General features: G+C 66.7%; 1 protein-coding gene across 1 annotated transcript; it reads right to left on the bottom strand.

The window, feature by feature from the left end:
- On the bottom strand, nt 1-9569 carry LIMK1 (LIM domain kinase 1). Its single transcript, XM_063173846.1, is given in 18 exon segments — nt 1-1007; nt 1100-1257; nt 1741-1796; nt 1896-2052; nt 2148-2213; nt 2312-2371; nt 2482-2613; nt 2822-2908; nt 2987-3170; nt 3248-3432; nt 3514-3619; nt 3999-4190; nt 4264-4373; nt 4759-4897; nt 7172-7235; nt 7238-7257; nt 7706-7802; nt 9461-9569. Coding segments are annotated over 18 exon segments (2022 nt in total). The 5' UTR covers nt 9519-9569; the 3' UTR covers nt 1-856.
- Between the last annotated feature and the right edge of the window lie 1415 nt (nt 9570-10984).

Here is a 10984-nt window from a genome sequence, read left to right as displayed (position 1 = left end):
AGCGAGCGGGGAAGGATTTATTGACTCACGGCTCGGGGTACATCACAGTTTGAGCTCCCTTCCCGCCTCCGCAGAGGACGTCACCTTGGACTTCCCGGGCAAAAGTGCACGGAGAGGCTTCACAGTTTGATCCCTTCGGGAAAGCAGAACCGAGGCAGTGACAAATGGCAAACGCTACGTTGTATGAAAAAATAATACAAACTCTTCTCTTTAAATATCTTACAGAAAAATGAACCTGAATAAAGAGCATGAAAAGCACCGCGTGGCGCAACCCCCCGGGCCCTCCGGGGCAGGGGGACCGAGATGAGCCGCAGCCCCACGACCCCAGGACCGCGTGGTCGGGGCCCAGCACGGGCAGCAGAGGCGCGGGGGCGGCAGGGACCTGTCCCCATGCTACGTGCCCGTCCCCGTGCCACGGGGGTGTCCCCTCGCCCGGCCGGGGTGCGGCGGGAGCAGCCTCAGGGCCGGCCGAGGGCGTTGCTACGAGGGTGCCCTGGGGGGCCGCGGGGTCCCTCCTGTGTCCAAGTGCAAGTTCACGGAAAGCCAAGGCACCGCCGCAGGGCCGCGGCTCCGTCCGGGGCAGCCCCGCTGTGCAAAGGGGAGGTGAGCCAGGGTGGGGACACGGGGACGGTCCCCGCGGTGCGGCCAGCCGGGCTGGTCCTGGCGCTCAGAGCTACGGCGTGGGGGTGCCCAGGGCCATGCGGCCCCGGGGAGAGCCAGCTCCCCGGGGTGGGCAGCGGGGCGGGGGCCATCCAGGGGCCCGGGGATCCAGCCCCGGGGGGAGGCAGCCCCGGGAGCGGCTGGTGGCGAGCGCAGCTCCGTCTCCCGTGGCTGCAGAGGGGCGCGGGCGGGGGCTCTACCGCGGGGCCGCGGGCAGCGCCCCCTCCCGCCGGTGCGCCTCCCCGAAGGCTCGGTCCAGCTGCTCCAGCTGCGAGCTCAGCGGCAGGTGGATCTCCAGGTGCATGCGCAGCGTCTCCAGCCACTGCTCCAGCTTGGCGAAGGACGGCCTGAGCGAGCAGGGGGACACGTGGCAGCTCCGCTGGCTCTGTCCCCACCCCGTCCCCTGCCCCGGGGACCCCCGCGGGTCCCCAGCACCCACCGCTTCTCGGGGTCCAGGTCGCAGCAGCAGACGGCGATGGGGAAGAAGCTGGGGGGGCAGGCGGGGGGGCAGTAGCGCTCCAGGAAGCCCCGGACGTTGAGGCCGAAGTCGGTGGTGCGGGGCAGGTAATCGGGGTCGGCGCTCACCCGGCCGATGATCTGCGGGCGGCGGCCCAAACGGGTGGGCTCAGCACCAAGGGGGGACCTCAACCCCAAACAGGGACCCCTAAGCCCCAAGGGGGAGATGTCCAAGCCCCAGGAGGGTGCCCAAGCACAATGAAGAAACCCCAACCCCAAGAGAGAGATCCCATCAGGGAGACCCTTAACCGAAGGAGAGAGGCCCCAACTCCAAGGGAGGACTCCAAGTCTAAGAGAGGGAACTCAAGCACAATGAGGACCTCCACCCCAAAAAGGAGACCTCAACCCCAAGGTGGAAAACCTTATCCTGGAGGCTAACAATGAGGACTCCAAAGCCTAGGGGGACCCCAAGTCAATGGGAAAAGGCTCCAATCCTAAGGTGAAGACTCTAAGAGACACTAAATATCCCAACCCCAAGGGAGATACCCCGGCCTTGGGGAAGTGATCCCAAACACCACAAGGACCCCAGCGCCCATGGCAGACCCCAGCCCCAGGGGCACTTGCCTCACATAGGACGATGCCGAAGGAGAAGATGTCCACCTTCTCATCATAGCTCCTCCCTGCAGACACAGGGTCAGGCCATGTCACACGTCCTGTCCCAGCCCCACCACGCGTCCCCTGCCTGGGGACAGAGCCCTGGCTGGCCACGTGCCCCTCACCATTGATCATCTCGGGGGCCATCCAGTAGGGGTTCCCCACCACCGTGTAGCGTTTCTTGCGGTCCGGTTTCTTCAGGTTCTTGAGATGTTCGGGCTGGTTCTTCTCATCCACCATCAGCCGTGCCAGCCCGAAGTCAGCCACCACTACACTCTTGTTCTGGGGGGCACAGGGAGGGGTGAGGCCTGGGGGAGCCAACAGGGACTGAGAGCCCCAGCCAGGCTGGGGGAGGGCAGCGCCAAGGTGGGACTCACCTCCCGCACGAGGCAGTTGTGAGAGTTGAGGTCGCGGTGGATGATGTTCATGGAGTGGAGGTAGGCCTGTGGGAAGGGTGGGCTGAGAGCAGGGGCACCCCCACACCATGCTCCCACCGCTCAGCAGTGCCCCTCCCACCCACCCATCCCATGGTGGCACCCACCATGCCAGCAGCGATGTCCTTGGCAAAGCTGACCCGCTGGCTCCAGGGGTAGTGGCTGTCCTGGGGGCAGGAGGGGGAGTTTGCCAGGAAATGAAAAAGGAAGAGGGGTCCCCCAGCCACACTGAGGCTGTGGGGTGGTGGGGGACCAACCTGCCTCCCCCGGTGCTCACCATGCTCTTGATGAGGCTCCTTAAGGTGCCCCCTTTGATGTACTCTGTGATGAAGTTGAGCCTCTTCTCCTTGTAGAGCACTCCGATGAACTTGAGCACGTTGGGGTGCTCCAGGCAGCGCATCACCTTCACCTGCAGGAGACCCCCAGCCCCGCGTCCGTGACACCCCAAGGCTCCCACACCCCTGACAGAGCTGCTGCTCACAGGCTCAGTGGGCAGGGCTGCACCCACGGGGCTTGGTCACCCCTGTGCAGGCGTTGTGCCCGGGTGGGGCCAGGATCAGACAGACCCATCCCTTGTGTCCCTGCAGCCTGGGGGATTAAGGACAGGGGACCCTCACCTCTTTGAGGAAGGTCCTCTGGGTCTCCTCATCGAAGCGAATCAGCTCCTTCATTACCATCACCTCGCCCGTCTCCCGATGTGTCACCTGGCCGGGAGCGCAGGGACTCAGCCACCCCCTCCATCCTGGGGAGCCCAGACCCCCAGGTTTGTGCCCCCTGCCCACCTTGATGGCCTGGCCAAAGCAGCCCTTGCCCAGCACCTCCCCGTGGATGAGGTCCGAGGGGCGGAAGATGCGGTGGGCGCGGGACACGACGCGCAGGGACTCGGAGCGCCCGATATCCTTGCGCTGCGACGCGGGAGAGCCCACGGAGCCTGAGCCCGGGGACTTGTCCGTGCTGCAGCTCCTCCTGTGGGATGGACGGGCAGAGCTCAGTGTGCTGGGGGCACCCAGCAGGGACAGGGACAGGGACAGGGGTGGCCTTACGTGACAGCGCGCTGGCGCATGGCAGCGGGGTCCCCGCAGGGCACGGGGGCCGGCGAGTGCAGGGGGCTGCACAGGGTGGGCAGGGGGCTGCCTGCCAGCCCTGGCTCCTGGCTCAGGGGCTCGTGGGGGTCGTGCTCGATGGTTAGCTGCAGCAGGCGGCTCGTCTCCTGGATCAGCAGGTCGATCTGCACAGGGACACGGCGATGGGGTGGGTTTGGGGACATGGCAGAAGTGGGGCTGGCTGGGGTGTGACAGGGGGACCGTACCTCATCCAGAGGGACGTGGCCAATAGGGGTCCCGTTGATCTCCAGGATGCGGTCACCAACATGGATGGAGTTCTTCATGTCAGGGCTGATGCAGTCCGGGTCTACCCTGTGGAAACAGTGGGGTCAGACCCCCGACACTCCCAGTGGGTGTGTCAGACCCCACTGTCACCTCCTGGACAGGGACATGCTGTCACAGTCCCCACAAGCCACCCAAACCTCATGGGGACATGCATGGTACCCGCTCAGGTATATAAGGCAATGCCAGCATGGCCTGGGACGCACCAGCACAGCCTCCACAAAGCCCCCTGCAGCTGGGGACACGCCACCACGGTCCCTACAGGCCACCCCTGGACAATGCGGACAACCCAGCACCACCCCTCCTCTCCCACCCCAAAACGTGTCCCGGGATGGATCCCAGGGGCAGAAGGGGCATGGGAAGCCCCAGCCCTGGGGAGGGGACGGGGGCAGAGGGGACAGGGACGCACTCTCGGACGCGCACGGTGCGCGGGTGCTCGGTGCCGCAGCCCTGGTCGATGGAGACGGAGAAGCCGCGCTTGCCGTCGGAGCAGGCGGGGATGGACACGAGGGTGACGGTGTGAGGGATGCGGGAGGCCGGCGAGTCCGGCAGGATCTGCTCGATCACCGGCGTCACCACCATCTGGTAGTAGCAGTGGCCGCTGCGGGGAGCAGACGGGAGGGTGGGTGGGGGTGCTGGGACGCGTCCCCCCAGCCCCCCCGGAGCAGCCGTACCAGTAGAGCTTGGAGCGCTCCACCAGCGCGTACGTGTCCCCGTCCCCGATGAAGGCGCGGCAGTTGAGGCAGCTGAAGCACTCGGGGTGATACTTCTGCTCCCCGGCCACCTGTGAGCAATGGCATCAGCCCCGGGACCCCCCGTCCAGGCACCGAGGGCTGGGGGCAGGGCCGGGGCTCAGAGGGGCCTGGGAGCACCCACGGGTGCACTGGGGCTGCGAGTGGGGCAGGCTGAGCTGTGGGATGGCGGGGACAGAAGTGCCACCAAGTTGGGGGTGGCTGCAGGAACATCTCCCACCGTGCCGAGCTTCTCCCCTGCATTCCCCAGTCCCAGCAAGGCCCTCCAGGGTCCCCTAAAACCTAGAGGACACCCCTGACACACCCAGCGGTGCTGGGGATCTGCACCCCTTCCCCCTGCCCTGCTCCCCAGGAGCTCAGCCATGGCACAAGGGCACAAGGCTCCGGGTCCCACCCTGGGGGCCCCGTGGTGCTCACCATGACCAGCCCCTTGGTGATCTGCTCGGAGCAGCCGTGGCACAGCTCCCCAAAGCGTGCCCAGTAATCCTTCTTGCAGTACAGGCGCCCATCCTTCTCGTAGTACTGGTGGGACAGGGAGGCCCCGCACTCACAACACCTGCGGCAGGGACAGGGACACCCGTGTCACCTCGTTCCCACTGTCACCCCGGGGCACAGCCAGTGCTTGCCCACTCCACAGCTCTCTGGGCAAGCTGCTTCCCTCACTGCCTATGTAGCTGCAGGGCCACTGCATCAATGTGTCACCATCCCCAGGGTGACAGCAGGTGATTCCAGGGGTGCGACAGTGCAGGCTGGGGCTGCAGGGACACGTGGGGACACTGGGGTGGACAAGGGAGGGGACGTGGGGCAGGGAGAGGCATGAGGAGGGAAGCGCCAGCTCTGCATGGATGTGCCAGCCTGGACAAAGACACACACAGGGATGTACCACACTGGTGACAGACATGCCACCCTGGTGACAGACGTGCCAGCCTGGCACAGGCTTACAGAGGGATGAGACAGACTGGTCACAAGCATGGCAGCCTGGCCACAGACAGAGGGACGTCCCACCCTGGTGACAGATACGCAGAAGGGCACGGTCATGGTCTCTCTATCCATGACTAGGGTGACGTGCCAGTCTGGTCACAGACATACAGAGGGAAGTCCCACCCTGGTCATGGGTCTGTCACCCTGCTCACAGATGTGACAGCCCAGTCATGGGTGCACAGAGGAACATGTCACCCTAATCATGGACAGAGGATGTCCCACCCTGGTCACAGACACACACAGGGATGTGCCAGCCTGGTGAGGGACGCGCCAGCCTGGTCACAGATACACAGAGGGATGTGCCAGACTTGCCATGGACATGACACTGTGGTGACAGACGTGCCAGTCTGTGTGTGTCACTGGCACAGACACACAGAGATGTCCCAGCCTGGTCACAGATGTGCCAGCCTGGCACAGACACACAGAGAGATGTCCCAGCCTGGTTAGGGATGTGCCAGCCTGGCACAGACACACAGAGAGATGTCCCAGCCTGGCCACAGATGTGCCAGCCTGGCACAGACACACACAGAGATGTCCCAGCCTGGTTAGGGATGTGCCAGCCTGGCACAGACACACAGAGATGTCCCAGCCTGGTCAGGGATGTGCCAGCCTGGTCACGGACACACACAGGGACATGCCAGCCTGGTCACGGATACACAGACAGATGTCCCAGCCTGGCGACAGAAGATCAGGGACAGAGGGACATGTCCCCTTGGTCACAAACTCCTCACCCTGGCACAGACAGGCAGAGGGACACACCAGCCTGGCCAGGGACATGCCAGCCTTGGGACAGGGGCACAGGATGGGGAGCTGCTGGGGGGTGCAGGGGGTGACAACAGCAGGGTGTGCCCAGGGCTGCAGAGGGGCCTGTCAGCTTTGGGATACAGCACCAGGGGGGCACATGACACTGTGCAGAGGGGACACGGGTACCAGAGAGGATTTCTGTGGGGTGTGGGAGTGCCTGGGGGGTGCAGAAGGGGAGCCACAGAGGATTTCCTGTATGGGAGTGCTGAATGGGTGCAGGGGCTGCTGTGGGAGGGGTGCAGGGTGCTGCAAGGGAGGAGATCCTCTTGGGGAGGGGGTGCAGGGGGGGCTGTGGGGATTTCCTGCAGGGGTTTGCAGTGCCGGGGGGCTGTGGGATGCAGGGGGGGCTGCAGGGGATTTCCCGCAGGGGTTTGCAGTGCCGGGGTGCAGAGGAGGTGCAGGGGGGGCTGTGGGGATTTCCTGCAGGGGTTTGCAGTGCTGGGGTGCAGAGGGGGTGCAGGGGGGGCTGTGGGGATTTCCTGCAGGGTTTGCAGTGCTGGGGTGCTGTGGGATGCAGGGGGGGTTGCAGGACACGCTGCAGGGGATGCCGGGGGTTCCCGGACACTGTCGCAGTCCCCCCCCCGCCCACGGCCACGCAGGTGGAATACCAACCAGCGGTGACGTCACGGCGCGGAGTTTCCCCACCCCATGACGTCACCGCAGAGGACTCCCCCTTCGATGGCGCAGCACGAAACCTCCCCTGGGCTGGGGGCGGGAGGAGGGGGAGGAGGAGGAGGCGGGGGAGGAGGAGCAGCAGGGGGAGAAGGAGAGGGAAAAGGAGGGGGAAACGCAGGACAAGGGGAAGGGGAGGGGGACAAGGAGAAGAAGGGGAGAGGGAGAAGAGGAGGAAGGCTTCCAGCAAGCCCAGCGCTGCCGGAAGCCGCTCATCCGGGGGGACCGGATCCAGCTGCGGCCCCGCAGTGGCTTTGCTCTGGCTGACGGCCCAGAGAGGGGGAGCCGAGCATGGGGGACACAGGCTGAGCCCCCCGGAGCTCCCTGCGAGCCCGTCCTGACCCGCTCCCACTTCAATCCCACTCCCACTCACTTGGCTCCAGCGCTCAGGACGCGGCTCTTCCTCAGCACCGCCGCCAGCATCCTCCTCCACCGACAGGGACACACCCGGGGACAGCCCTGGGCACCCCCAGCCCCGCAGGGAACCCTGCCAGGTCCCGGGCACCCCTGTGCCCCCCGGCACGGGCCCTTTCTCCTTCTCCTCCTCGGGGCTCCAACAGCTGGAGCGGCCGGGAGGGCTCGAGTGAAAGAGGAAACTGGGAGGGAGGGGGGCGGGTGACATCAGCCACACGCGCCCTGTCACCCGGCAGGAGGGGACAGCGGGGGACAGGCAGCAGAGCCCTCTGCCAGGCCTGGCCTCGGCCGGAGCACCCCCACGGGTGCCAGGAGCCACAGCCACGCCTGTCCCTGCCATGGCTGGAACGGGAGGAGCACTGTCCTTGTCCCCGCAGAGCATCCCACTGTCCCTGGTGCCATCCCAGTGTCCCTAAGGCCATCCATCCAGTGCCCGTGACACCATCCATGCCGATGCCCCCGATGCCATGCCGCTGTCCCCGGCGGGTCCCACCTGAAGCAGTCGGCGTGCCAGTCAGCCTTCAGTGCCTGCAGGTACTGCCCATCGTAGATGCCCTGCCCACAGCTCGCACACACCGGCAGGTCGCTCCCTGCGGGCGGGGAACACCAGGGGACAGCGCTGTCACCCCGCCAGCCCGCCCGGCCACCCGCGGCAGCAGCGGCCGGGATGAAATCCCTGTGCCCGGGGGACAATTCCATCCCCACCCATCGATCCCCCGGCGGGTCAAGGTCGGGGCACCCATGGCCCCAGGGCCGGCGACAGGGCAGGGTGGGATGGGGGCACATGGTGGGTGCAGGAGGGGGCAGAGGGGTGGGATGGGGGCACCAAGGCATCCAGGGAGGATGGTGGGGTGTGGGATGGGAGGTGGGTGCATGGGGGGACAGCAGGATGAGTGCTGAGGGGTCCTGGGGGGACACAGGGGATGAATGGGGGACACACAGAGGGGTGCAGGATGGGTGCTGGGGCAGGCACAGTGCAATGGGGGACACAGGGAGTGCAGAGTGGGTGATAGAGGATGCAGAAGGACACATAGGGATGCTGGATGGGTGCTGGGGGATGAATGGGGGGACAGAGGGGGATGCTGGAGGGGTGCAGAGGGTGCTGGGGCATGCACAGCCCATGTGCTGGGGGAACACAAGGGGTGGAGAGTGGGGGATGAACGGGGGACACACAGAGCGGGGCAGAGTGGCTGCAGGGGGGTGCAAGTTCTTGGGGTGTGTGGGGAGGTATGAGGGGCCCGGTGAGTGCAGAGGGCAAGGAAGGCATAGCAGGGATCTGGGGGTGCAGGAGGGATGCAGGGGGATTGGGGGGTGCAGGTTGGAGGGGATGGGGGGTGCAGGAGGGGCACACAGAGCGTGCAGGGGGAGATGGGGAGGTGTGGGGGTGCAGGAGGGGATGCAGGCTGGACAGGGATGCAGCAGGAAATGTGGGGTGCTGGCAGGGGGCAGGCAGGGATGCAGGCTGGCTGCACAGTTCTTGACAAGGAGGATGGGGGAGATTTGGGGGTGCAGGGGGGAATGCAGTTGTGTGGCAGTACAAGGAAGAATGGGGGGATGGAGGCTGAACTGGGGGAACAGGGAAGATCTGGGGGTGCAGAGGGGAAGCAGGGTGAACAGGGGCTGCATGGGAACATTTGGGGGTTTGGGGAGGATGCAGGCTGGATGGGGTGCAGGGGGATGCAGGCCAGGGGAGTGATGCAGGGTGGGGTGCAGTGGAGGATGCAGTGGGTGCTGTGAGCTGGATGAGTGAGAGGGGCAGGGGGTGCAAGAGGTGTGCGGGATGGCGTGCGGGGGAGCACAGGGGACGTGTGGGGGGCACGGGGGATGGAAGGTGCGGGCCGGGCGCTCCAGAGGGGGATGCAGGGATGGAGGTGATGCAGGAGGGCCGTGGGGAAGGTGCAGGCTGGATGGGGGGACAGGGAATGTCGGGGCGCAAGGGGAACGCGGAGCAGAGAGGGATGCAGTGGGGGATGCAGGGGGGGATGCGGGCACACGGGGACATTTGGGGACGCAGGGGGGATGCGGGCTGGGTGGGAGTGCAGGGGGCGTGCTGGGGTGCAGGGGTGCGGGATGGAGATGCCGGGGAGGATGCAGGGTTGAGGGAGCAGCGGCGAGGCCGGGGGCTGCGGGCAGGATGCGGGGGGCCGCGGGCCGGCGGGAGGGTCCGCAGGAGCCGGGCTGGGGGTCCCGGGGCCCGAGCGGCGGCGGAAGCGCTGAGTCAGCCGGGGGGGCTCGGGGGGTCACGCACCTTCGTCCTCTCCCATAGGCTCGTCCCTCCAGGTGCAGCACAGCAGCATCAACCTCATGCAGGCGCGCAGCCGGCGCCGCGCCGCGCCGGGGCTGTGGCGGAGGCGGTGGCCGGGCCTGAGGCGGAGGCGGTGGCCGGGCCTGAGGCGGAGGCGGTGGCCGGGCCTGTGGCGGTCCCCGCGCGGGCGCAGCCCCGGTCGGGCCCCCCCGGCCCTGCCGCTGCCGCTGCGGCTCCGGCTCCGGGCGGCACCGCGGCGCCGTCACCGCGCCTGCGCGGCCCTGGAGGGGCGGGGCCGCGGGAGCGCGGGGCGGGCCGGGCCCGGGGCGGGGCGGGGCCAGCGCGGGTGTGGCCGGTGGGAGTGGTCGGCGGTGACCGGCGATGAATGGCCGCGGTCGGGGCCGGGGGAGGCTCGGGCTGCGCCATCGGGCCCGGGGGGATGCGCGGGTCACGGAGCCGTGGCGCCGTCCTCTCGGCCTCCCCTGGCCATCACGGGTGTCCCCACACCCCGCGGTTTCCTCAGCTACGCCAGGCCAGCCCCATGTGCAGGGCACGGATGTCGCCACAGCCGCTACTGGCCGTCACGGGTGTACCCTCGTGGCCCAGCCCGTCACTGTGGTCAGGGCACAGGCGTTCCCATTTGCTCTGGGATGTCACCGTGGAGCATCACATGGGTGACCCTCTCATTTCCCGCGCTGTCACCACGGGATAGAGCACGGTCATCTCCCTGCATCCCCGGGCCACCACCATGGCAAGGGGCATGGACCTCATCCTGGGTCTCGGGCTTGTAACTGTAGGATAGTTTATGGATGTCCCCTTCATTCCCTGCAGTGTTACCAAGGGATGGCACATCGATGTCACCCCCTGGGCTGTCACCAAAGGCAGGCACAGCCTCCTTGGTCCTCAAGCTGTCACCGGGGCACAAGAAATTTTCTTGCATCCCCAGGCCCCCACTGTGAGTCAGAGCAAAGACCTTTTCATGGTTTCCGAGGCTGGCACACTAGGACAGGGCAGAGATGTCCCCAACACCTCAGGCCAGGGCACAGACAGCCCCTGGGACCCTGGGCTGTCACTGTGGGATAAGGCAGAGGCGACCCCTCTGGCCAAAGCTGTCCCCCCGCCCCTCCCGTGTGTCCCAGCGCTGTTACCATGCAGTGGGACAAGCAACAGCCCTGTAGCAAGGACCCAGCACCTTTCCAGGCTTGCGCAGGGCCACGGGCTGGGGTGAGCCCTGCATCATTGCCACCGCCACGGGGACGGGTCACGGACGTGGCACACAGGCTGGAGCCAGAATCCTTTAAAAACTTGTCCTTTATTAGTCTGTCAGAAGCGAGTCCCTCTGTATAGGGCGTCCCACCCAGTTATAGCAAAGTGAGCAACGTGAAGGGACTGAGCCCCTCCTGCCCGCGGCCCCCCCAAACCGGGGGCAGCGCGGGGACCGGGGTGGGGGCCGGGCTGACGGGGCCGTCCCTCCCCGCACGGCCCCCGCCGCCGCCATCCCCTTCCCTCCCTCCCTCCCTCCCTTCC

The sequence above is a fragment of the Melospiza melodia genome, chromosome 21, assembly GCF_035770615.1.
Source record: "Melospiza melodia melodia isolate bMelMel2 chromosome 21, bMelMel2.pri, whole genome shotgun sequence".
NCBI lineage: Eukaryota > Metazoa > Chordata > Aves > Passeriformes > Passerellidae > Melospiza > Melospiza melodia.
Note: the sequence above shows the minus strand (reverse complement) of the source record. Positions and strands in the feature narration are given on the sequence as shown.